The sequence below is a fragment of the Spinacia oleracea genome, chromosome 4 (assembly GCF_020520425.1).
Source record: "Spinacia oleracea cultivar Varoflay chromosome 4, BTI_SOV_V1, whole genome shotgun sequence".
Taxonomy (NCBI): domain Eukaryota; kingdom Viridiplantae; phylum Streptophyta; class Magnoliopsida; order Caryophyllales; family Amaranthaceae; genus Spinacia; species Spinacia oleracea.
The window spans coordinates 30,743,203-30,770,370 of record NC_079490.1 but is presented as its reverse complement, the minus strand read 5'-3'; the positions used below and the strand labels follow the sequence as shown (position 1 = coordinate 30,770,370).

At 35.6% G+C, this 27,168-nt stretch overlaps 2 protein-coding genes across 2 annotated transcripts; one reads left to right on the top strand and one right to left on the bottom strand.

Moving 5' to 3' along the window:
• The first annotated feature begins 507 nt into the window (after positions 1-507).
• Positions 508-17,178, top strand: LOC110799453 (protein HASTY 1). Its single transcript, XM_022004722.2, has 22 exons — positions 508-852; positions 2,154-2,255; positions 4,265-4,408; positions 4,495-4,575; positions 4,700-4,769; positions 5,096-5,166; positions 5,271-5,434; positions 5,524-5,595; positions 5,688-5,919; positions 7,637-7,699; positions 7,783-8,061; positions 9,998-10,111; positions 10,317-10,443; positions 10,533-10,702; positions 10,803-10,904; positions 13,568-13,671; positions 13,757-14,039; positions 14,340-14,584; positions 14,825-15,328; positions 15,546-15,840; positions 15,958-16,141; positions 16,629-17,178. The coding sequence occupies exons 1-22, from the start codon at positions 742-744 to the stop codon at positions 16,706-16,708; spliced, it is 3,597 nt and encodes a 1,198-aa protein (XP_021860414.2). The 5' UTR covers positions 508-741; the 3' UTR covers positions 16,709-17,178.
• A 4,135-nt stretch (positions 17,179-21,313) lies between these two features.
• Positions 21,314-26,078, bottom strand: LOC110799456 (protein TRANSPORT INHIBITOR RESPONSE 1). Its single transcript, XM_022004723.2, has 3 exons — positions 25,041-26,078; positions 22,619-23,111; positions 21,314-22,414 (listed from the first exon to the last, which is right to left on the bottom strand). Exons 1-3 carry the CDS (start codon positions 25,571-25,573, stop codon positions 21,608-21,610), a joined length of 1,833 nt encoding a protein of 610 aa, XP_021860415.1. The 5' UTR covers positions 25,574-26,078; the 3' UTR covers positions 21,314-21,607.
• Between the last annotated feature and the right edge of the window lie 1,090 nt (positions 26,079-27,168).

The window sequence follows — 27,168 nt, the reverse complement described above, 5'->3', positions numbered from 1 at the left end:
GGGTACGTGCACGATTTCATCAAACTTCAATTCACGATTTCAATTCACTCGAAAATCCGGGTTCAAATATTTTGGGATTTGAGTTAGCAATTGAAGTTTGACGAAGATGGGTTCACCATTTTGATACCCAGAAAAAGGAGATGTGAGATTGAGAGGAGAGAGGGAATTTTGAGTTAATTAGGGTTCATTAGATGTTAAATAGGATTAATTAGGCTAATCAGTAGTTAATTAGGGTTAATTTAGGATTAGTTAGATTAATCAAGAGTTAATGTTAACGGAGTTAGACTTCCGTTAAGTCTAGGGGCATTTGGTGCAAATAAGTTTAAATAGGGGTATATTATGTATTTTGAAACGCGCAGGTGTATTTGGTGCGTTTCGTGAAACCTCAGGGGTATTTCATGAAAAAACCGATCAAATTATTATGTGGCGTCTCCGGAAATTAGTGAGAATTTTCAATGCTTTTTCTCTTCAAAACTGAGTATTTATTTTGTTTTAATAAATACCAAAAACAAACCACTTTGCTCCTCTTTTTCTCTCCTCCTCCCTTGTGCAGTTCTGCTACTCTCTGTGTTTTAAGGCCGTTTTTTCTCTCTTGTTGCGCCATTTCAAAGCCAACTCCGTTTCAATCCATCTTCTTAAATTTGCCAAATTATTCATTCTTTTGGGTACCCATTAAAAAACCCTATTTAATTCTGTCAAAAATAACAAAAAAAAAAAAATTAGCAAAATATTTTCTTAAAAATGGAGGAAAGTGGTAACATAGCAAACAATGTAGCTCGAGCCATAACTGCTGCTCTTGATTGGAGTTCTTCTCCTGATGCTCGCAGAGCTGCCTTTGCCTACTTAGAATCTGTATAATTTCTTAAACCTTTTGCCTTTTGAGTTGTCAAATTTGATTCCATGTGCTTTTTTCTTGCAGGTTTTATGTTTTAATTGTCGGTTTTTGATTGTATGAACTGTTAATTTTTGTTCCCGTTTGCGTAAATTGTAATTTTCTAATTTTATTTGGTAGGTATAGTTGAAGTGTGTTGGTGAAACTGATTAAAAGTTGGTTATCTGATCAAATTTGTAGAACCCCTTTTGTGTTTTATGTGTTTGTAAGATATTTTTAGCCCTAGTTTTGGGATATAGGAATTGAAATTTATTGGTTGTTATTTTGTTATGATTTTATTGTTATTTTGTTATTTTGTTTTGATGGAATGTTGAAAATTTTATGCGGGATCATTGAAATTTTTTGGTAAAATCGGAGTAATAATTTCACTTATTATGAAAAATTAAGATATTGAAAGTTCACTTATTATGAAAAATTAAGATATTGAAAGTTCACTTATTTCTAGGTTTGGTTTGTTATAATCCATTCTATGATGCTTGACATTTGATTTAATCCCTCTAAGTTGTATGGTATTTATGTGTATGCAAAGTACTGCTCCACTTTTTGTACAAACATGTACAGATTGGAGAGTCACGGTGTATTTTTCTAATCTCAATCTAATAGTATTGGATCCTTCCCATTGTCATGCCAAAGAATTAGAATGCTTACTTCATCGATCATTATCTGCTATGCCAAGGATATTGACTCGTGATGTGCTTCTAATCTACATTGGTTTTACCTCTGAAATATCTTAATTTTTATTTGTTTTTAGTTATATGAAGTTGATGGCATGTGAAAGTCTCAGAAGATACATGTTTATATCTACACCAACAAAGCAAAATAGAATTTTGTTGACATTGGTAGGAGTATGACTACAATTTGAACTATTGTACGTGACAATAAAATGTGCTCGTTACCACTCCCAGGCGTTTGAACTTGGAAATGTGAACATTTATGATTTATATTAGTCCTGAGACCCACTTTACACGTGTCATGGCTAAATAGATGTAGAAGATAAAAGATTGAAATATTTCGTTGGGATAATTAAACCTCTTCAATCTGCATGTGGAATAAGTATGATGTGTTAGGCAATTAATTCCTATAATCTATAGCTATTTTGTTTCCTCCCTTGTCCTTGTCCCTGTGTAACTCTGCACATGTTGAAATTCTATGCTGATTGAATATCTTTCTCATTTGGCCTTTCTACTTGTGTGCTGCTTGCTACTACTTTCGATTCTTTTCCTTTGTTGTGTAATACAAGTGAACTGTTACAATTTTGCAGTTTAAAGCCGGGGATGTGCGTGTCTTGGCTAGTACGTCCTTCATTTTAGTAAAGAAGGAGTGGTCTTCTGAAATACGGCTGCATGCATTCAAAATGCTTCAGGTTATTGCTAGATTCCCCCCTCCCCCTCTCAAGTTTTTGTCTAGTTTTTAATTTGATTTTATTATTTTTTTAATCATCTTTATCCGTTACGTTAATAAAGCAGAAGATGGATGTCATTGTACAATTCTTACCTCCTTTAAGATCAATGATGCAGTGACATTGATAATTGATCAATGTACAACCAAATTTTGTAGTTTGTTTCTTTTCAAAACATTTGTATATACCTAATGGTTTTCCAACACTATGCTGTTTGTCAAGTGTAATCTGTAAGCTGGGAATGGCATTTTCAGCAGAGGATAGAGTTTTTAACTTTGACATTGATATTGGGACATAATATGGTTAAATGCTATAAATCACTATGCTATTTTTTCTCATAATATATGCAAGGCTGCTAAAAGCACCTTAACTTTTTGTTACGCTAGTGGGATCTGTCTGACTGTCGCATATAGTCTGATATCTGAGTTTTGTTGAATTCTAACTGCCTTCACGATTTTGTAATTTTTTTGTGTGGAACTACTCTATAAGAAGTTTTTCTGTTTTTTTATTAGGAAACTGTAAATATAGAATCAAATTAAGTTACGCCATTAAAAAGATTAGTGTAGTGGCCATAATTTGTTCAGAGGAACTGCAGAAACATCTCTTTTTCTGATCAAGGAAAAGAAAACATTTCCATGTTATCATATACGGCATCAGATAGAGATGTTACTAATAATCTAGCACAAATAAGGAATAGCTGGTCTTAATGTCAAAGGTTCTCAGCTCATTGGGCTTGCAAATCTAGCTGACCAGATATGGGATTAAAAGAATCTGAAGTAGAACCTCATTGATTCTCATTAATGACATGCAACATATTATGCAGTCAAGAGAAATAAAGTTAACGGATTTCCATTTCTATACCTTATTTGTAGCTATTAGTGGCCATGGTCCAGCAAGACATATTTCCCGTCTAGAAGAACATCCATTGATGACTTGGTGTAAAGATGCATAACACTGATTTAGTACATAGGATAACAGGTGTTTCTATATTCATTTCTATTTTTAACCAGAGGGAAACTGATCCGGTTGTCCTTTATATTTTTTGTAACTTTTAAGGGTTAAGGCATGAAGCTTATTTATGCCTCTGGAAAAAGAAAAGGCACGGAGCTTATATACTTAAACTTCTTGATTTGTCATTAAGAGTCCTAATATGAATTTGGCTGACTGATTGGGTATAAGATAAGGTGAGAGATCCCAATCTTTTTTTCTTCTCCTGATGTTGCCCACTAAAACCATAAAAAGAATTTTTAGTGGATGTTGTGGATTTTGTATAATTAGTTGTTATAAGAAAGTTGAGGTGATTGCAGTTGGCCTTTGCTTCTTCCTTGTGGGATAAGGTCACTGGATCAAAACTTAGTACATTTTTTGTGCTCCCTTTATCCTTATGAAGCTTTTGTTGACTGTTGCTCTTAATAAGACAGATTCTGAACGGATAATGGTTTGAAAAATGTGAGAAGAGACATGGCCAATAAAATAATATCCTTCTTTCATTTCCTATATTTGACTACAGTAATGGAGGGGATACAGTTTTTCGTCAGCTTTCAACGATAGGAAAATTGATGTCATTTGTATTATGAGGATAATTATCCATTTAGCATGCTTTGGGTTGGAGTTGTTGATACTATATCTGGTGCAAGGGTTATAAACTGCAAGTTTTTGATAGAAGTTCATTTGTTGTAGTGCTCAGTGTTGCCTAATACCCCCCCTCCCTGCATACCGCGTATAGACAGGCGAATTATAACACAAAGTGATAAATTTTGGCCAAATACAAATTAAGTTAGCGAATCACTTAAGGTACCGAATCTAATTCTCGCGTACGTATTAGGTTACTCTGGGAGTTGGTACTTCTATAGCTATGGAGTTTTCACTTTGTTCATCTTATATGTGATTCTTGACCGTTAAATTTTTTTTGACAGCCTAATCTTCTTTGAAATCAAGTTTCGGAATATGAACCTTTCTTTTATTGTCTGTAGCATCTGGTGAGGCTGCGTTGGGAAGAATTGAATTCAATGGAATGGCACAACTTTGCGAGCATTGCTGTTGAACTGATGTCTCAGGTTGCGGACCCATGTGAGGAGTGGGCTTTAAAAAGTCAGACAGCTGCACTTGTGGCAGAGGTTTTATCTGGTCTTCCTTTGATTGTTATTGGTATACTCTGTGACTCTTTTTGTATAAAAGTAGTTAATTCAATTTCTATTTACAGATAGTAAGGAGACAAGGCCCTAATTTGTGGAAGGAGCTGTTCCCCTCTGTTGTAGCCCTCTCTAACAATGGCCCATCTCAAGTGATTCTCCTGTTAATTTTTCTTTTCTTTTTTGTTTTTTAATCACCATGTCATTGTTCTCCACTCGTTTCTTTGTGGACGAAAAAGTGTATGCATAAGTGATTGTTTTCCAAATGAATTTTAGGCAGAATTGGTTTCAATGATGCTAAGGTGGCTTCCTGAAGATATTACTGTTCATAATGAAGATTTGGAAGGTAATGATCCAGAAGCTCAGTTGTATATTATTCATTCACTTTTAGGAATTTCTGCTTTCAGAACATTGTCGTTGGGTTGGGTGGGTGGGGTGGGGGTGGGGGTGGGTGGGGTGGGTGGGGGGAGATAAGAAGGTTGCTCTGAAGCTAGGTTTCATGAATTTTTGTGGCATATGCAAATTGTAGTTGCTTGTGCATTATATGATCAGGTCAATATATTCTGTTTCTTTTGGTATGAGAAATACCAGAATCTTGCCATAGATTTTATCTTGATTTTAAGTAGCATTTGGTGTTTATCTTGTGCTTTTTACTTGGAAAAAAATCAACAGGTGACCGGCGTAGGCTATTGTTACGTGGACTGACTGACTCTCTGCCAGAAATTTTACCTTTGTTGTACTCAGTAAGTTTATTAAATAGACAAATGAGTAATACAACTTATTTCTAGGGTGTTCATAAGTATCTTTTTGTAGTGCCCCGTCTTATGCTCTTGTGATAACTGTGCAGTTGCTAGAGAGGCACTTTGGAGCTGCAGTAAACGAGGCTAATCAGCAGCATCTAGACATTGCAAAACAGCACGCAGCCACAGTTACAGCAACCTTGAATGCAGTAAATGCCTATGCTGAGTGGGCTCCTTTGCCTGATCTTGCTCAACATCGCATAATATATGGGTAAAGTATTTGCAATGAAATTTGCTCGACATGCTATGGGACTGAGATTGATACCTTTTCTCATTCTCCAAGCAATTTGTGTTCTGTAGGTGTGGCTGCCTGCTTAGTTCTCCGGATTTCCGTCTTCATGCTTGTGAGTTCTTCAAACTTGTCTCTGCAAGGTATACAGTGAGTTCTAGTTTTTGTTGTGCTATAGGGCAGGCTATACTGTTATTAGAGGATAGTTGAATGTTAATAAGCTATTGAATTGCAGGAAGAGACCCGCTGATGCGTCCTCGGATTTTGATTCTGCAATGCGCAGTATCTTTGAGTTTATGATGAATGTTTCCAAAGATTTTCTTCACAAATCAAGCATAAGTACAGCCACCGATGACAGTGAATTTGAGTTTGCAGAGTTGATATGCGAGTGCATGGTTTCTCTGGGCTCCACAAATCTGCTGTGCATCTCTACCGATGCTAACATGCTTCCTATTTATCTTCAACAGGTGGCTCACTGTCCTATTCCCCTGTGAAATTTTTACCTTCTCATTTATTTATTTTAGTAAACGAAATCTAAATGCATTAAAACATTTAGATGAATTGTCAAATTTCAGACACCTTTATTCGAGAACTTGGCTAGACACATAATTAATGTCAAACATCACATTAGCTTAGAACAAGGTTAATGTGGGTATGAACTCTTAGAAAGGAAAAGAAATCTGTCATACACAATAACAGCACGAAGTTACTTAAAGAGAAAAAAGATGCTTGTAATAAATAGCACTATGTTCTGTACATTGTTGGTACGTTATTCTATATCGCCTCTGTATATGTTGATACTTAGTGTAACTCTTTGACTTTTTTCTCAAAATTTAAAATTTGAAAAATTGACGCTACTAGTTCCAACAATGGCCGGTCAGCTTTAAGAGATCACAACTTTTGATTAACTCAGGAGGGTTCTAACTTTGGGTGGTCTCCGCTCTAATTGGACTTTGTGAATGACTGACTTATAATATAACCTGGTAAACAAGGTTTTTGTTTTCTCATCTACTTTTTCCATAAACAAATTAAATGAATTGAATTATTTACCTTCTTCCTCCTTCCTCCTTCCTCCCATTTCCCAATAAATAAACGATTTTTTTTTTATTTTAAAAAAACTTTTATAAACCGAAGAAACTGAAAAAAAATAATTAAATGACAACACAAACAAAAATTAAAAGACTTTACCTTTTTCAAATAAAAATATTTTTGTTTGAAAAAATAACTTTTAAGACCGAAAAAACTGAAAACAAAACTGAAATTCTTTTAATAATAATAATAAAAAATTACCAACACAAACATGGTACGTGGCACTATAAACTGGTTTAGTAGGTTAATCTTGGCTAACAACCATTTAGAGGGGAGATCCCCCAAAGTTAGGGCCGCCCTAAATTAATCAAAAGTTGAGACCTTCTAAAGTTGACCGTCTATAGTTCGGTCAAATTTTCCTTTTAATTTCCCATTTGTTTTGTGGGGAGGAGACTCCACTAATCTAGCCTGGTATCACTAAACCTATATGGGAACATGCTCAAATTCAATTATGGGGTGAAGGAGGGGGGGATCTGTTAAATATTCCAGACCTTGCAATAGGTCTATCATGCATTTGATCAGTCGTGTGGTATGTTGTACTTCCAATATATCTGCCTACTCCAGGCATACTTGGATCTCTGAATATATGTTCCTTTATATGGGGGGAGAATGCCCTTTGGGAGGTAGGGTGTTGCAGTAAATCATGGAACAAATTATGCACCAAACTTGGCTTTGTCTAACTTGTCATTTGGGAAACTTTTAAGGTCCCAAGTTTAAGCATCCACTGGAGCATATGGGGGGTTTCTCTGACCTCTTATCCCCCTCCTGTTCATATTCCAATGCCCTACTCTACCTTTTGTGCAGCCTGTGACAGGGCATTACCTAATAGAGGGACTGCACCCTTGTACATATGTCTTAGATATACTGGCCTCTCTACCATTCATTTCTCCTTGAATATACCATCTCATGTCCTTTCCAACGGTCAAATATGAGAGACTGTTTCTTGTGGTACTTCTTGCAGAGAGGAAAGGGAGAGGACATAACGTCACTATTCATGGTCTTCCTCCTCTGCCTATATTTTCTTTGGTTCACCTTTCTTGAGAATTTTAGTACTTAACTGGTTGATGCTTACATTAAATTTTATAATCTATACAGATGCTGGGGTACTTCCAACATTTCAAGCTGGCCCTTCATTGCCAATCATTGCCTTTTTGGCTGGTAAGCTTAAACTTGACCTCATCCTGTCAGTTGCATTTTAGATCACTACTCACCAGAAATTCATGCTGCTGGTGATCTGCTAGGCATTCTTGAGAGATCTTTTGTCAAAGCCGAAAACACATGCAACTGGAGAAGGCGCTGTAAACAGTTCTGCTGGCTCTGGACAGGCTGAAAACGAAAAGAGAAATATCTTAAATTTGATCAATGATGACTATTGTGGTGCAATTCTAGACACATCTTTCCCGCGTCTCCTCAGAAAAGAAAAGATTCTTCCTGGGACAGCACATTCTTTTGGGCCTTTGGAAATGTGGAGTGATGATTTTGAGGGCAAAGGAGAATTCGGTCAGTACCGTTCTAAGCTGGTATGTATTATGCAGCTTTCATTTTTTTCTTAATGATGAATGCCTAATTTATTTATTTTTATAATTTGATACGTGATGGTGCCTTTTCCCTCTCCAAGATACTCTACCATGTAGAGGAAAGGTGTTGACTAGATATCTGAAAATTTTATTTTGGTATTGGTATTGAATTATGTCTTCAAAAAAGGTGACTGTCATTTCCTGTAAAGATCCCTGAGTTGAGGTCTGAGTTTAGGGTTTTTTGTAACAGAGACATGAATTCTTAAGATAATACTATGTGAATAATTTGAAACTGCATTTCATTATCATATGCATGTATCTGGAGTTGATGGAACGACGGATTGTGCTTCGAAACTGAATCCCCTTTTCCCCTTCTCTAGACAGTCATTTGCGTGAATGCACTTGGTTGTGCGATTTGTATAGAACAACTTTTCCTAGAGACCTGACAAATTTCTACGATCTCAATAGCAATAAACTGGCTAAGATTACATGTACAAGGAGCTTCTTGGGCAATCATCTCCTGTCTGTGACTTCATGGATGCAGCCATGCAGCTACAGGGGATATTAATTACAGCCACTGAAATTAGGTAAAAAAGAGATAAACAAGAGACTGTCGCATAATATTCTTATACAGATGTACAACTTTGGTCATAAAAGAGGTGATCTTTGTTATTTTTCACTAAAATTGTAAGTTACTCGAGATTTTGGGAGTTTCTTCCCCAACAATTTGTCAATTATTCCAGACACTGGAGTAAGTCTTATCACGTATTTGATCAATCGTGTGATATGTTGTATTTCCAATTTTCCATTACATCTGTCTGCTCTAGGCATATTTGGGTCTCTGGGTATATGTTCCTTTATATGGGTCAGATTAATCTAATTTGCATGCATACTGTCACGCTGAAATCAATTACAAGCATCTTTACCCCCCTCTGAAGCAGTGACTATATATGTTGAAAATACTTCTGGAATGGCAATTGAATGACTCTAACGGTTGTAGGCTAATCTTCTTATATTTTAGTTTGACCCTACATATAGTTTACGACAGGAAGTAGGAAATAGCCTTGTGGATACAAAACGATGTATAGCACTAGTAGAGGATATTGGTGAAACTTTTGAGAGCCGGGGGAAAAATAAAACTCTAGAAGCATTCTCTGTATCTCTCTGTCTATTGCTCATCTTATCTGACATTCCATCCGCAATAACCTTATTGATCCAGAATAAAGGAGAATCTCAACATATGGGGTCCATTATTGTAAAAGAGAACTCAAGTTTTGGTCAGAGCTGTGATGTCACTGTTTATGGGAGCAGTTCTATCATCTACATCAGCTTGAGTGGAAATATTTGATACTAACTAGAGATCTGATAGGTCTTTTGGGTAAACATGCATCCAACTTTTAAAAAAATAGCAGTCAAGTTTTGGTGGGTGGGTGTGTCTGCAGTCTGCACTCCACCAACATTGTGGCGTACCGCTGTAGGTGTTAACTAAACAAAGTGCTGAAAACAATAATGGATTTGAAATATCTGACTGGACTGAATGGTATAGATATTTTTGAGCTCTATCTTGATTAGGCGTCCCTTGATGGACATAGAGGTGCTTTTTCTTTTCTTTATAATGTTAAGTACTTCATAAAATAAAAGACCCAGTATTTTACTTATATTCTAGTAGCATTTTGAGCCCCACATACTTGGCCAAATACGCATCTACAGCCGTCCAAAACTTATTTGATCTGAAGAAATAAATTACAGTTTTACCTTGGCCCTCTGGTGTGTTTAGGTTGCAAGTTTAAGCTAATCATTATGATTTATTTTGTAAGAATGTAAGTAGTGAAACATTGCACATATTGTCTGCTGTTCATTTTGCCCGTCCTTTTTTTGATTTTTTTTTATATATATATACATATTTCCTTTCTCCTCAAGAGACATTATCATTTGTCAGATGGAGCTGATTCGGTTTGTTTCAAACCACAAACCTATAGTTGCTGCTATGAGGGTGTCTGAAAGAACAGTCATGATTATTAAAGGTCTAGTATCCTCTTCAGTGCCAACTCAGGTATTGTGACTTCACTGATATGTTACTTACATATATGATATGCTCTCCATTTTTTTCATTTCTTAGTTGTCTTTACTCGTGAAGAGAGTCCTAAGTGTCTTTTCTCTATTCAACAAAATATCTTCTATTGAAAGTAAGATTGAAGCATTGTAGAACTTGAATCATAATGAAAGTATAATTAATCTTTTATGTGACTTTGTTTCAGGGTTTAGCCATACTGGAGAGCATGCAATTGGCCTTAGAAAATGTTGTTGTCGCAGTTTTTGATGGACCAGATGAATTTGCTAGGGGAAGCTCAGAAATTCAACTTGCATTGTGTAGAATATTTGAAGGTTATACCTTGACTCCTGAGATATTTTACTGTTCCTGCACTTTTAATCTTGCTTTTTTTTCTAAGATTTTTGTTATATTTGTTTTAAAGGTCTCCTACAGCAACTGCTTACCTTACAGTGGACTGAACCCGCACTTGTGGAAGTCCTTGGCCACTATATGCATTCATTGGGTCCGTTTCTGAAGATCTTCCCTGATGCAGTTGGCGCTGTAGTTAATAAGCTTTTTGAGCTTTTGACGTCCCTTCCTGTTCTTGTTAAGGTCTTTTCTTTATCTTCTGCTCCAACTATTGTGCTGAATTATTGCATGTCCAGATTATTTCTGGGAAGTTTTTTTTTAATAGAATTTTCTATTGTGACAGGATCCCTCGACAAACAGTGCCCGGCATGCCAGGTTGCAGATTTGTACATCTTTCATTCGGATTGCCAAAGTGGCTGACAAAAGCCTGCTGCCTCATATGAAGGTGATTCTAAATTAACCCCTCTCCCCCTTTCAATGTAGAGAAACAGAGATAAAAAAATAAAGGTAGCTGCATTGGAGTGTAAGTTCTTTTCAGGAAAGCAATAATCTTAATCATTAGGGATTCAGAAGCCACAACAAAGCTTACTGCATAACTACACATTGGATACTGACAGGCTAAATCGCACTCCTATCAAAGATAAACCTAACGTTCATCAACTAAAAATATAGCAAGGGAAGTAGGGATCGTATCCACAGGGAAACAATGTTCTTTCTACTACTAATCGACAAGTCTAGACTATTGGGAACAGGAAAAATGATTGATTAGGGCAATAATTAATAACGATAATATCAATATAATAAGGCCAAGGTTATAGGTTCACCAATGAATAATACTCCGGGATGAGACACAACAATTAACAGTCAATGAAATGATTAATCATACTAACATGCTCTCTGAAGTCGATGTTAATCATAGAATTAGCAATAACAAGCTCTCGCAATTTATTAGAACTAATTCTACCTATTGAAACTAGCCTTACAATCAAGTTGCATCTCTCGATTATTAACTCAGTTTGCGCAACTATAACAATTAAACCTTCACAATAATTCAAGGATTCCCAAAACCCTAGAAAAAAGACTACTCACTCATAATAATAAAAGCAATTAAAATTAATGAAAACATAGAAAACATAATTAATCAATGAAATAACTTGAAATAGAATAGAGAAATACCAATCTGAAGAAACAAAGGTTGAGTCTTGAATTAAATTAACGAAAGTAATCGACAAAAGTTTAGAGCGAAATTAGGTACCAAAAACTACGGAACTTTTTAATACTAGAAAACTAATACGGAATAAAAGATGTTCCACTAAAAAAAACTAAGTTTAATATATATAGGCTCCCCCTAAAACATACGGAGAAAACCGACTAAAATAGGGAAAATCACCGAAAACCGGTAGGGTCCCGAAAACCGGCCGGTTTTCGACACGATGAGCTGTAGTAGACTTCTTCGTATTCAAGACCGGTGGCACCGGATTTCAGAAACCGGCCGGTTACGAATGCATACGTTAATTCCACACTTAAAAAAAATTTGGGTTGGAAAAAGTTGGAAGAACACCGAAAACCGGTGGCACCGGATTTCGGAACCCGGTCGGTTTTCGGTGCAAAACTGCACAAATCTTCTATATTCAAAACGCCATAACGCCTTCGTTATTTGTCGAAATTAGGCAAATGACCACTCGTTTGGAAGCTCTTGAAGTCTAGAATTAAATTCAATTGAAATAAATGCATTTGGACTTGTAGAACTTGAGTTATGATCAAAAGAGTGGACGAGATTCGGTTTACTACTTCTTTCACTATTCGTTTTGCTTCAAAACTCTTCCAACTCAATGTTCGTGCCCTCAAAAGTACATCATCTCTTGTAGTGATTGAAATGAGTAGGAAATGCACTCAAATATGCTAATTCCTATGATGATAAACTTGAAACTACAAACACACTACAAGGAGCACATTAGTAATAAAAATGGCTCCGAAGAGCTCAATTGAGAACAAAAGTGCATACGGGACGGCAGTAAAAATTCTATAAAACATGAATAAATCAGATACCCCCTCCCAGTGTTACCAGATTCGCTGTTACCCCCCACAAATCTCGAATCGGTTTTCCCGTACCTAATCGCGGTTCTCTGACGAGCCAATTTGCCGTGGTTCGCGAACCAAATTGCTGGTATTGTCGTGCTGAATCCAAAACCCTAGTTTTACCAATTAAAGGTCAGGGAAGGCAAGCGAGAAAAATATATGTTGGGGCATTTTTTTGATAAGGAAATACTTCGTACATGTTGATTGCGATTGTCAATTGTTGTTGTCGTTATTTCGTCTTCTCATGTGCATTGGTTTCTTACTCTTGGTGGTGGGTTGGTGGGCTTGGACTTTTTATCTTTTAACGACGGATGTGAAAGGTTGATGCACGTGGGTTTTTTTTTTTTTTTGTTTCTGTTATTTTATTAACTATTTTTTCTGTGTGAGTATTAAAATAAAATCTTTATAATATCTGATATTTTGAACAATTTTTAAAAAACCCGGGAAAAAGGTTCTAAACCCCTCGCTCAAACCTAAAATCAGCAAACCCGCGAATTGCAAACCCCAACCCGTACCCCGTACCGAAGCGAACCACAAATCAGGTAACCCTTCCCCCCTCCTCCCAATTTAAGTATGTGACTATATTTCTTACTTTAGATGTTTTGTTGTCATACTGCTTACTTTAGATGTTTTGTTGATTTCTTGGAAATTTAGTTACAGCAGGTACTTGGTCTGTTAAACTCGAATCTTGATCATGTTGGGTTTTGTTAAACACTGAATTTCTTGGAGGACCCTCTTTTATTTCGTATTTAGTTTAGGTTTCTGCTAAAATGCACACATGTATTCTTAATTGTCCCTTAACTTACATGACATGATTCTGTAGTTGCTTTATTTTCCTACAAATGTTTTTTTTGACAATATAACTTGCTTCTTCAAGCATCCTTTTCCCAGCTATTTTCTCAAGTGTATTGGGGTTTGTGTATTATTCATCTGTAGGTCAAGAGATAAACATCAATTGAAGTTTTAGAAAATATATTACCCCCTAAATATAAGCTGTTTTTTCCTAAGAAAGATTTTTCTGTTTTACAGGGGATTGCAGATATGATGGGGCAATTACAAAATGAGGGTCGTTTGCTTCGTGGGGAGCATAATCTTCTCGGTGAAGCATTCCTTATTATGGCTTCTGCTGCTGGGTAACTTCTTCATCTTCACTTACCTTCATCTTTGCATTTGTTGTATAATTGTTGTATTGATGTGCAAGCTACATACTCTCTACAGCATTCAACAGCAGCAAGAAGTTTTAGCCTGGTTGCTTGAACCTTTAAGTAGACAGTGGATCCAGCAAGATTGGCAAAATGCTTATTTATCTGATCCATCTGGTCTTGTTCGCTTGTGTGCGGATACACCACTTATGTGGTCCATTTTCCATACGGTAACTTTCTTTGAGAGGGCACTGAAGAGATCTGGAATCCGAAAGAATAATGTGCAGAATAGCTCAACAGAAACTCCAGTTCAACCAATGGCTCCTCACTTGTCATGGATGTTGCCACCTCTTATAAAAGTATGCTCTCCTGCAAGATTTAAACTCAAGTGGCTCGTCATTTATTCATGTTCCTGCAAGAAATAAATGTGGCCTCCCTTGCAAAAATAATAGTCCCTGTACTGTCTTCGGATATTCTGAAACAACTTTCAAAACTCTTAAAATAGTACTTGCAGACAGTTATTGTACAATTGAATTTGGTAAAAAAAATTGTATCAAGTGTTGAATGTTGAGGGATTATAGTTATTTTTTCATGTATTCCGTATGTATGTTATAATATACAAGTTCTAATTAATGCATTGAAATTTTTTCTTGCTGCAGCTTCTCCGTGCTATGCATTCACTTTGGTCTCCTACCGTGAACCAGTCATTACCTGTAGAAGTAAAAGCTGCACTTACCATGAGTGATATAGAACGGAGTAGTCTTCTTGGAGAAGTGAACACAAAAGCCCCGAAAGGTCCTTTGGGCTTTGCTGATGGATCATTGATAGATATGAGCAAAGATTCCTATGGAGAGCCAAATGAAAAAGATATACGAAACTGGTTAAGAGGTATCAGAGACAGTGGGTATGTACTCTCGCTAAAGTTTATGCGTAATCTTTAATTTCGGGTTTTCCCTGTGTGGTCCCTGAGTACTGCATTGTCCTCACTCCTCACCATGACTTATTCGAAACAAACAGGCCCACACATAGCTGTTAAACAAGGAGAGAGTATCAAACTATCAATACTTTACTACAAATGTTGTCAACTTTCACGTGTATACCTTTCTTAATTTTGAAGTTAACATATAGGTCCTGTTATATTTAGGTATGATGTTTTGGGCTTATCTACGACTGTTGGAGATGCTTTTTTCAAATGTTTGGATATCGATTCTGTGGCTCAAGCTCTGATGGAGAATCTGCAGTCAATGGAATACAGGCATTTGAAGCAGCTCATTCATTTGGTCATCATCCCACTGATCAAGTCTTGTCCTCCAGATTTATGGGGGACATGGCTGGAGAAGCTTCTACAACCATTACTTCCTTTTGCTCAGCATTCTCTGAGCTCCTCATGGTCAAGTCTTTTAAATGAAGGAAGGGCAAAGGTTCCAGATGTTTGCAATATTCTCGGAGGATCAGATCTGAAAGTAGAAGTAATGGAGGAGAAGTTGCTTCGTGATGCAACTCGTGAAGTATGTGGACTATTGTCAGCATTGGCTTCCCCTGGGCTTAATTCTGGCCTTCCTTCTTTGGATCATTCAGGCCATATCACTCGCGTTGATGCTTCCTCTTTGAAGGACTTGGATGTATTTTCCTCCACCTCCCTTGTTAGGTATGCTACTTTTTTCTTTTCTTTTTCTACAATATCAGTTGATTGTTCTAAATTGAAAAAGGAATGCATTTATTAGGTCTCAATCCATCGTGTAAAAGATTGTAAGAACTTTTGGGAACCTAGTGGAATGTTGTAATTATACTCAACCCCACATTCAGAGTCCAGGCTCTTCACTTCTTAATTTTTGACCTGCCTTCCATCTGTGTGGTATGTGCAGTTTTTTACTGAAGCACAAAAACCTGGCTGTTCCAGCCCTGCACATTTGCCTAGAGGCTTTTAAATGGACAGATAGTGAAGCTATGGCAAAAATTTGTTCCTTCTGTGGTGTTATTGTTGTTTTGGCTATTTCGACAAATAACGTCGAACTTCGAGAATTTGTTTCCAAAGATTTATTCTATGCACTTATCCAAGGTTTGGCCCTTGAATCAAATGCTTTCGTGAGCTCAGATCTGGTTAGTCTATGTCGTGAGATTTATTTTTATCTTGCGGATAGAGAACCCGCCCCTAGACAGGTGAGTTCAGCTCATTATTCTCTAGTGTTTTGTTGAAGTAATTTGGTTTGGAGATACCTGCCATTTTCTGCCCGACAGAGTGTTGATGTGATTTTTTTTCCCTTTTTGCTTGTTCAGATTTTGTCGACGCTTCCTTGCATTAATCCTCAAGATTTGGCCGCTTTTGATGAAGCTTTGTCCAAAACAGCGAGCCCCAAAGAACAAAAACAGCATATGAAAAGCTTGCTTTTATTGGGAACTGGAAACAAGTTAAAAGCACTTGGTGCTCAAAAGAGTGTCAATGTTATCACAAATGTCACAGGTAATTCAATGCCTTTGGCTCCGAACTTAATTTTGTGTTTTCACACGGCTATTGCCAGTATGTAAAGGGCTTGCAGTTTATTCAAGATGACAAAACATCAATACTTCACTACAAATGTATGCGAAATAATTCTGAGTTTGAGCCTGCAATGCATAAAATAATTTATCAAAACCACTTTTTTACTAAATGTCATACAACCTCCTATGTCCATTTCTTATTTAGTAATTGTCACTTGTGGGGTTGTATGAAGAAAAAAAAAGCACTATATTTTAAGGGTGGATCTGAATATATTAATCGGGCATTGGTGGTGGTGTGAAAACTGATGTTTTGATTATTACATAGTATAAGTTAGTTAGGGTTGGTTTTCAGAATTTATCTTGTGTATAGGAGCTGCTTATACGTACTCCTTGCAAAGAGCTGATATGTCTTCTCTGAGAAGCTCATATCCTCACCTTGACGTGATTCTCTACTTAATGTTTATTTTCAGGGAGATCTCGGACCGCCAGTAACACTTTAGATACCAGAACTGAAGAAGGGGATACTATTGGATTAGCAGCAATCATGTGAAAGCAAAGCAGAGCAGGTTATAATATTATTATCCCTGTACAGAAGAAGATCTTGATCAGTTTTAAGTTAGAATTTACAGGATACAGTAGAGAAGAAAGTTTTGAACGTGAGAGTTGGGGCATCAGATCAGATTAGCCACATGTCATCTATTTCTGATCATCTTAGTGTTGAGATAGTCCACTGATTTTGTCCCTCACAGCACAGTGTTTATGAATAGGAATATTGTAATTTTATGTTGTCAGTACATAAAATCTTCTGGTGTTTCATGATTTGTGTAGAAAAGAGTAAATGTGTAGGATAGCTTGATCGGGGTTTTAAACAAGGGGGATTCGATTTGATCATTCGGGTTTGAAACAATAGGTTTTTAGAATGTATTTGCAGGGGCTTATCTGCTTTATTTTTATCATCTGTAGTATGAAGTTGATAAGTTGCATTAATCTAGACTCTCGAGTTCTTGAAAGTTTCTCAAACCGGGCTTCTCTTTCCTTCTCGCCCTATTTTCTCTCTACGATTCTGGTTTACGTTGTTGAATTAAGTTTATGTGTTTTAGGTTCAATTAATCTACATGTTCTAAATGACTAAATGCAATTTGAGTATCATTTAGCCACTTCAGTAGAGTTACCGTTAGAATTTTTTTCATAGTCTAGAACAAATGAACAATCAATCTTTGATGAGGAATTATGCGGCTCCAAAGTGGTGTCAAATCTTCGTCTAAAATCGTTGAATCAAGCCAAAATCAACTTCAAAACTGCAAGAAACTGATAGACTATCTCTCGTGGAAGGTTCTACAGGACAACACACATTCTTATAAGTGGTGTACAACAACCCAAACTCTTATTTACAACTTTTGTACCATAGATTTTGTAAACCGGGGTACAAGTTAAATTAAAATGTTTAAAGTTACATTTATATATGAAAAAGTTATCTATTTTTAATTGATATAATTTTTCATTTTGATAAAAATTATTTCTTCAAATCGCTAATAATGTATAAAATTAATCATTTTACTCTTTAAAATGTTTATCTATCAATTTTTTTTATAATATAAAAGTTAATAAAAAACATATTAAAACTTACAAAAAAATTAGGTAAAAGTTACAAAGCTTGATAAAAATTATCTTAATTTATAATAAATTTATTGTACACCTTGTGCGTAAGATATCTTGGGGTGACTTTCATTTAGGTTAATTTTTACTTTTTTTTTTTGAAAAGTAAGGAGAATATATTTAAGAGCCCCTCCACACGAGGGTCACTCCTGATTAGAAATTACAACAAATAGAAAGTAAATATTGGTTATTACAAGGATCTATATACATATTTCCACTAATAAGATGCCCAACGTTTGCGATCCAGTCTGCTGCTGCGTTTATGCTTGATCTCCTACATGTCGAAAAGATGAGAAGATTCTTGATGATGATGTTATATAGTTCCCAAGGAATTGACCATATGCCCTTAACTGCATTGATATAATTTTCCACTTACTTTACAATATTTATTATACTCCCGTTTTATTTAAGTGTTTGGGTATCCGTTCTATTCACCTGATTTTTACTTATTTTTCTTGAATTTATTTTAATTAGTTATAAATTGTATTTAATAAACCCTTATTTTTTTTAAAACTTTATGAACTTATTTTTTCTGAAGTAAGTAAAAGGTAAAGTGAGCAAAACAACGCCTAAGTCTAGACACCGCATAGTAGCAAATTAAAACCAAAAAAACATTCACACATGTCTTATCCAAAAATAAAATAAAATAAAATAAGAGAACTATTTATTTTGGAGGAAAAATAAATACGAAGTATTGAGTTGAAAACCACTAAAGTTGCTAACTTTAAAATGATTTATTCGAAAGGAGTGAGGTTGAACACGTATACATCCATATCTTTTCTTGGATTAACTTTACTTTTCTTTTTTGCCAATTAAGAAAGTGATGTACCTTTATTTATAAGTCATTATTTAAACTACAAATAGAACACCCTTATTATCTAGGCTTTACATTATTTGTCCTACTCAATCATAGAAATACACTTGAAAAAGGCAATATACATACATGTATCAATAATATGTACTGTATTAGAAAATTAAATGTGACCATTCTAATGATTTTCCAATAAATATTAACAGGATATGTGAAATTTTGAATAAAACTATAGAAAATAAAAACTTCACGAGCAAGTATTTCAAGTCTTCCAAAGTAATTTCAAAGTTAAAAGTGTTTTTAGTGTATTTAGATACCGAATTTTCACCTTGTACTCAATTAGTCATAACCTTGGTAAGAGTTTCACTAATACAATTTAACATTTTGATATGTTTTACTTTAACCTACTACGTATTTCTTACCTTTCTTTCATCCTTGGTTTAGAATGCTTTTTATCAAGTGATTCTTTTTCTTATAATAATTCAAAAATACAAACAATTTAAAATTATGACATCGTGATATAACCATCATACGGAATAATAACTTAAATTAGTTATCATGAATAATTCAATCATATCATTTGAAAAGCGCTCTCTCTATTTCGAAATTACTTTTTATTTCGGGATTGTTTGATAAACGTTTTCCACTTTCACATTTTCATTTTATCAAAAAATATATTATTACATGCTTTTTAACTCTTGTGTTTCATAAAACGTTTTGTATGTTTTACGCTTTAATAAAAGCAAGTTATCCTCTATACAATGTTTATGCTAACTTTTGATCACCTAAAACTCTCGACTTTTATTTCTGTTTGGTGAATAGAAAGATAGTCTAGCACTATTACTCCAAAATAAAGCGAACTCTTTGACTCTTTAGGTATGCTTTAATACAAAGTAAGTTATCATTTAAACAATCTTGTGCTTATATCATGTGACATTAAAAGTTACTCATCTTAACAAAGGAAATATGTTATCTCTCATAATCTTTCAATAATTTATTATTCTCTCTATTTTAAAATAATGTTTGGACTTTCCTTTTTAAGGTCAAACTTTGGTAGAATATTGCAGCTTATATAAACACCAAAATATTATCATGTGAATTCTTTCATATTTGTCTTAATAAGTCTTAATCACAACATTCACAAGGCCAAAATCCTATTAGTATAATCTTTTGTATTAGCATGACTAAAGATATTTTTATGATCCGAAAAAAAATTTAATATAAGTCATCATTATCAGTATCATTATCATTACCCCATTGTCTTAAAGAAACTCCCGCAAGAAACAGGGTAAGGGAAGGTCGGACATACACAACTTTACCCCTACAATTGCAAAAAGCTTATTTCCAATTGACACAAAAAAAATTTAAGCATATAACTATTATTCAGACGGCAGGATTTATATTTCTCTTGCTTGTGGCTCGTTCTCGGAAAAAAAAATAAAAAAAATGAGTATGACAATAATCACACCACGAGGATGAGACTGCCGACTCCAATAATCACTGTAGATCGAAATAGTTGTTCGAACCTTAATAGAGCAAGTACACGAAATTAAATTTACACAAAAAAGCGACAATTTGGAGTACAAATATCATAAATTGTAGATCCTTATTAATGAACACTTATTATAGCCACATATATGTGTTTTTCTCATTATTATAGCTTTTATTACAACTTGCCAAAAGGGTCCAAGGGGACATGGGTTGCCCTAATACTTTATGCACACAAAATTTGATACAACGTTTTTTTTTTCTCCGATTTCATTCGAGTTCCGTTTATTTTAATGGAAAATATTTTTAAATAAAATGATTTTTATGGAAACAATTTTAATAGAAAATATTAAGGGAAAATAGTTTTCTTTTGTTTGTTTCCTTAATTATCAAAAAAGTTAAGAGAAAAAAAATATAAGTGAAAAAGAGAAAAATAAATGTAAAGGGACAAAAAAAAATGCGGCATTCCTTCTTTCCAAAAGGAAAGTTTTTTTCCTACTTGGGAATTTTTTTTGCACCCAAAATAAAATCGGCAACTTTTGTGTAAGACCGTCTTACCGAAAAGATCACTTTGATTGCTTAACTAATTGGTTTCATTGCTTAACTAATTAGTTCTAGTGATTAACTAATTACTTATGTTGCTTAACTAATTAGTTTCAGTGCGTAACTAATTAGTTACAGTGTTTAACTAATTAGTTTCAGTGCTTAACTAATTGATTTCATTGCTTAACTTATATGACACTAAAGTAGTCTTTTGTGTAAGACCGCCTTATATAAAAGTTTGTAAAATAAAATAAACAAAAAAGTGTGGAAAAATCTTTTAATGGAAAAGTGTTTTGAGTCCGAACAAACAGAGCCTCAAATTTAATCGAAATTAAAAGACATTAATGTGAATAAGATTTTGTTAAGTTTCACAAGTTAATTAGAGAACCTAAAATCAAATCGAGTGACTCTTCGCCCCGATATGACCTAAATGCAATTCAAATGACTTCTTGATCGCCTCTAATCAAAATGAACAAGTATTATCTCGATAGTGTCATCAAGTAAGTTGGAGACTCAGAGTGATAACTTATAATGCTATACAATTTTTTCAATCTTAACCACTAGATCAAGACATCATTGGTATAGAAAATTAGAATAGTTAATAGTGGAGAAATAAATTAAGAGTTGCAATAATAATTATGTTCAACAATTAGAGAATTCCAAAGGATAATTTGCATTAGTATGCAAAAATTTATTTAAGGTAGGTGTTATTGAGTTACATGGAATAATGAAATGAATGTGAATAGTATACATACAAATTGAAAAAGTTCGCAGCCAAAGATGAAATAGTGTCATCCTCCTAGTCCTAGCTACATGATAATAGTACACAGAAACAACAGACATACAAGGATACAATTCGGTCTCCTAACCGGCGTTAAAACAGGCGATTAGTCGTATCGGAGATGCAACCGCTTCAACTTGAACGAGGCCCTTGAATGGGCTGGGCTGTTATTAAACAACAACCAGTGACGCTGAGTCTTCTTCTTGGCCGGTTGTCCAAACAAACTCGGGAGTGTCTAACCTGGGTCCAACAACGGTCCGGTAGATGTAAAGCTTCTCAACGGGGCATTCATCAGGTCTAGAATCAGGGTGGCCTCTTTCATCCATAACCTCCACATTCAACCTCTGCATCTTCTGTCCAAGCAGTTTACACTCCCCGTAGCTCACTTGGCACGAAGACATCCAAAGGGATCGCATTGTCTCCAACTTTGCTGCATTTACCACTAACGCCCTCCCACCAAATGGGCAATCCCTTATCTCCAGTTTCCTTAGGTTTTTGCACCCTGATAATAGACAATGCAAACCCACATCACTCTCTCCAGCAAATGCCAGCGAAAGCATTTCCAGTTTCTTCGCGTGGGTCCCCATCAGCTCAAAAACACGGTCCGTAAGGAGACCCGACAACGAAAGCCGACGGAGGTCTTTGCAATGCTCCACAATGGCCCCGAAACCCTCGTCTAGTGGTTCATTCGTTAAGTAGTCTGGGCATTGTGGCTCTATGATGCATAGACGGAACCGTGTTAGGTTGGGCCGATTTTTCGCAATGGTGAATAATGCTTCGTTAGACATTTGCCGGCAAAAATAAAGAACTGATTGCAGTTGAGGACAACCCATAGCCACAGATACCAGACCCTGCTCGGTTAAGCAAACATTTGGTTCTTGAACATAAGGCTCTGAGGGAAACACACGTAGCTCCCGCAGATCCTTGCATGATTCTGCAAGCACTTCAAGCCCACTGTCTTCAATATAATCAAGAACCTGTATTGTATTCATCATGGATTCAACAAGGTAAAGTTAGTTATTGTTACTGACAAAATTAAAACTCTGATTATATCCACCGCCTTCATTTTGTGAAACCAAGGTTAGGGGGTCTCCAAGGTTAGTCATTGGTTTTAAGTCAGAAATGTGATTAAATGGAAATTTTGCAAACTTTAAGCAAAAAGAATCAAGTTAAAGACATACCCAAAGACGCTGAAGACTGTGGCAGTGAGTAAGAAGTTTGATGAGATCAGGGGAGTGAATGGTGGCATAACTCAAATTCAAAGAAGTGAGCCCCGAACAGACAGGATATAGAGCTGGAAGATACGCGGGGACAACATCATAAAGACCAGAAAGCCCCTTCATCCCTTTACATCCTGCAAATGACCTGGTAAGCTTATCATGGGCTTCAGTGTTGAGCTCGGTCAAAAATGAGCCAGACCCAAAGTCAACCATCTGAGGAGCCTTTTCCAAAAGAATTGAGAGCTTCTCCAATGGCACTGCACGGTTCAGCCTCAGCGATTTCAGATTCTGGCATCTGCTCACCAACCGCTCAAGAGAAGAGAATCGCAGCTCTGATACGAGGCAGGCAACATTAAGTGATTCTAGAGAGGTGTAAGTATCCGGAAAATGGCTTATCCAATTCCCACTCAGGTCATCAACTTCACTTTCGCATAAGTCGAGGGTTTTCAAGTTCCTGTAAATTAGACAGGGGACAAAAACTATCATGAGAAGCTCAGTCATTGATCATATTAGAATAGGAGGAAAAGAAACATTCTGTATGCTAAAAAATTAATGTTGTTTAACTCTTAAAGCGTATCATAATTATTGGATATCTTTATCATCATCATCAAGTATAGAGAAAGGGGAGATTCACACAGTCTAGGAATCGACAGCAGATTCAGGTCGACTTCATGGGCAAACGTTCGGATACATCAGCAAGTAAAGCACTTCACCAAAGTCGGTATTACATACTCTATATTATTCTTTAGAATCCACAAAAAAATATAAAAAAAGGAAACCAAAGGCAAAAACAGATAAAATTAAAATATAATATAAAGCCAGCATCTCAAAGGGGACCTTGCAATGTCCAAAATACAACCATCCAAAACTGAAAACAAACCACATACTATAGTGGTCCATAAAACAAAGAAAAAGAAGGCAAAGTAAAGGCAATATCAGATAGTGACTTTCCATGCAGACCCAACTCAAATAACCCAAAGCTCAAATATAAATTCAAAATCCTAAGAACCACCCATGCATAGATATTCCATTTTCTTATTGCATTCATACATAAGAAACCAACCAAATTAAAATAACATAATATCCGATACCGCAAGATCCCAAAATAATGTAGAAGAAAAGATACTCCCTCCATCCATCCAGAATTAATAGTCTCGTTGTGGATATATCAACTAAATAAAGAAGGAAGGGGTAAATTCGAAAAACCTGAAGGATCATGAGACTTCCCCTTATCAAATAGTATATCATAGAAATAGAATACTAAGGAATCAACACGCCTGCAAATGCGCATTGATTAACAATTGCAATCACCCTCAGCCAAAATAGAAAGCAACTATGCTTGCCCAGATAGAGAGAGAGAGATATATACTGTGTGGTCCAACCCCCATAAACACCCAAATCTTTCTTCACGCCATTATTGAAGGTACCCCAATAGACAATGATATCAACAGATGATGACTTGCCTTTTTCTTTTTTCAGCCTTAGATCAGTGTAGTACTACAGAACCAAGAAATCTTTTAAAAAGATAATCATAGAACCTTTGAAAGCCGCACAAATTTCAGCAGATAAAACAGTGAAAATCAAGTTATGTATATATTCACTAATTTTGTGTGACCATACTTAACAACTAATTAATCAGAACCCAAAAGCTTAATTATACCAATAGCCAAAGTATAAAGTTTTCTGATCACGGCATTAAAGACCAAAACTGTCTAATTTCAACATCTGTTGCCAAAAATCAAAGCAGGGAGTCTTAAACAGCAAGCTAATGTTGCAATCGACAATAAAATCGGATCTTAAGTCAAAAGGAATTTTTTATAATTTGTCCCTCCATATTCATGGAGACTGTAAATTCCATGGTCGAAATCCGAAACAGAATCTGTGTGATCACATCAACAGCTACCACCTAGAACATGAGCTTCATATCCAATAAATCAAGCAAAAACGGCTCCAAATTTCAACCAAGTCAGCATAATCACATTCTAAATCATCAAATGAAACCATAAAATTAACAGAAGTAACAAATCCAGGAGCTATAGTGACATATTAAAAGACAGCTCAAAGTCGAATCTTGAATTTATGAACAATTCAAAAAAAAACACCCAATTCAACAGCAATAGTCAATTACTTGAGATGATGTCATGATGAAAAAGTGTAAACAGAAACCAAAAGTATACTCAACTGAACTACAATACTAAATCATCAAAAGTTAAACACCCAGAAAAAATCATAATTGAAGACTAGAAACCATAAATTTAATGCCAAATAATTATCAAATTCAATTAAAATTAAACAGTCAAACCCAGAAATGACGCATAAAATGCAGAAAATGTCCAATAATCAGCAAGATATTAAAACCCATTAAGATCTAACAAAAACCCACCTGCAATTAGCAGCAATCGAAGCCAAACCATCAGTAGAAAACCCTTCACAAGAACACAAAACCAGAACCTTAAAATTCCGCCATTTTTTACCAATTAATTCAAGAGCTTCATCAGTGACAACCATCCGCTTCATCCTGAGCTCCTCTAACGCCGGGAAAGCGTCAGAAAAGGCAACGATCCACGGCAAAGCGTGGCCACCCCAACCATCAGGAACAAGATTAAAATCAGCAAAATGAGGCTTTCCCTTTATAGTAACAGATCGGATATCCCTAAACCGCCTGATGACAATCGAAGGGCTGACCGCGTAGCAATTTCCGATGAAGATCCGGCGTCGGCACCACCGTTCGATCTCATACCAAGCTTTGCAAACTAGCGAGACCGAGTTGAGGTCCGAGTGTGACTCAATGAAGGATAGAACATGCTCAAGGACTTCTTCCGGGAAGGCGGAGGCGGCAGCAGAGCAAAGCGCGGCGAATGGGGTAGTTTTAGCGGTGGTTCTGAGGTGGGTCTTTGCCGGAGATTCTTGCTCCATTGTTAGATCTGAGGAAGAAGATAAGAGATTGAAGATCTGAGCAGAAGAAGAGAAATGGAGGAGAGAGAAAGATGGGATCTGAGTCAAAAGAAGAAGATGAAGAGAAAGAGGTTGAGTTTAGGAGAGAGAAAGTGGAAAGTTGTTTTTAGAGAGAGAAGATAAGGAGGAAAGATGATTGGGTGAGGAGTGAGTGGGTCAATATTTTTGACTATTTATTGGATGGATTTTTTTGTGAGGTTAAAAGGACATTTTTTATTTACTTCGTATATCTTATCTTTTTATCTATTTTTTTCATTTTCATGTAATGCAAATTGCAATTATGTAATGGATATTCTCTACCGATTTATCGCAATATTGCTAAAACATGTGTATGATTTGTTATTTTTTGATCTGTAATCGGACATTTGGGACTTTTTCCTGTCATTTTTTCCTCACCAAATTGATTTTTATATATGTATAATTGCTCATCAACAACTAGACTTTATTTCCAACGGTGATTATATTGGTTTTGGGTATTTGTTTGCCTTTGTAAATCATATATTGTCATTGTTTGGCAATATGTGCTTATTATCACTTTAATATGAAGATAATGACCTGGACTATAAGAGGAGCCAAGAAGTCTGTAGCTATTATTGAATTGATATTATTGCGGAAAAACTTAACCTTGATGTATTCATTGTAATAGAAACTATGCTTTCCTCGACTAATAGCCTAGGTATTGCTATAACTCTAGGTTACGACGATGTTAGGATTATTGATCTGTTATGACATCGTGGTTGAATGTAGATTTGTTGCAAACACGATATTGTATCACTTAAAAGAGAATAGCCAAGTTAGTCGTAACAGATAAAATTACATGTAAATCATTTTTCCTATTTGGATTGTATGCCCCGGCCCATGAAGGAGAAAAGTTTAAATTCTGGAATTCATTTTGTTTCTCAATACAATTTTGCACATTGCCATGGTGCATTGTTGAAAATTTTAACGAATTTTTGAGTTTGATTGATAAGAAAGATGAGATCCCTCTAACCTTAACCTTTGCCAATGACATTGCTCCTATTGGATCATTCTTTTCATGGAAAAAGCTATGCAAAATAATTTTGGTTATGAACAGCGTGATAGGTGCTTCAGTATTGGTTGCATGTCACTCTTCATATAAATATTTTTCGTGCTTTGGTCATACTTTAACAAGCCAACCAAAATTATCAACATTCCAATTTCATAATGCTTGGACGTTGGATACAAACGGAACACGATTAGTTACCAAAAATTGGAATCACAAACACTTTGGATTTAGATTCTTTTGCATCATGCAAAGTTATCTCGTCTTAAAACATATCTTAATCATTAGCATTTCTGCATATACAGAAACCAAGGCAAGTTGGTCATAAACCAAGGAAAATTATAGAATGTGGAACAACAACTACATATCTATCACGACAATATTCATATTCAACATCATCTTAATACACTCCTTAAACAAAGACATGGCTTGCTTTCTTTTGGCCAAAAGTTATGGGAAAAACATGTTAGAAAACAATGTTAACTTAAGGTGATCGTGGTTCTCATTCTTTTGTGAGAAAATGAAAGTTAAG

What these genes read in the sequence shown, in the direction of transcription:
- LOC110799453 (XM_022004722.2), top strand. Translation starts at nt 742, where the DNA reads ATGGAGGAAAGTGGTAACATAGCAAACAATGTAGCTCGAGCCATAACT. An exon ending in CCTTTGCCTACTTAGAATCT is followed by an intron (nt 853 to 2,153) that starts GTATAATTTCTT and finishes ACAATTTTGCAG; the next exon opens with TTTAAAGCCGGGGATGTGCG. An exon ending in GCCTGCTGCCTCATATGAAG is followed by an intron (nt 10,905 to 13,567) that starts GTGATTCTAAAT and finishes TCTGTTTTACAG; the next exon opens with GGGATTGCAGATATGATGGG.
- LOC110799456 (XM_022004723.2), bottom strand. Translation starts at nt 25,573, where the DNA reads ATGGAGCAAGAATCTCCGGCAAAGACCCACCTCAGAACCACCGCTAAA. An exon ending in TCGATTGCTGCTAATTGCAG is followed by an intron (nt 23,112 to 25,040) that starts GTGGGTTTTTGT and finishes TCTAATTTACAG; the next exon opens with GAACTTGAAAACCCTCGACT. An exon ending in ACAGTCTTCAGCGTCTTTGG is followed by an intron (nt 22,415 to 22,618) that starts GTATGTCTTTAA and finishes AATACAATACAG; the next exon opens with GTTCTTGATTATATTGAAGA.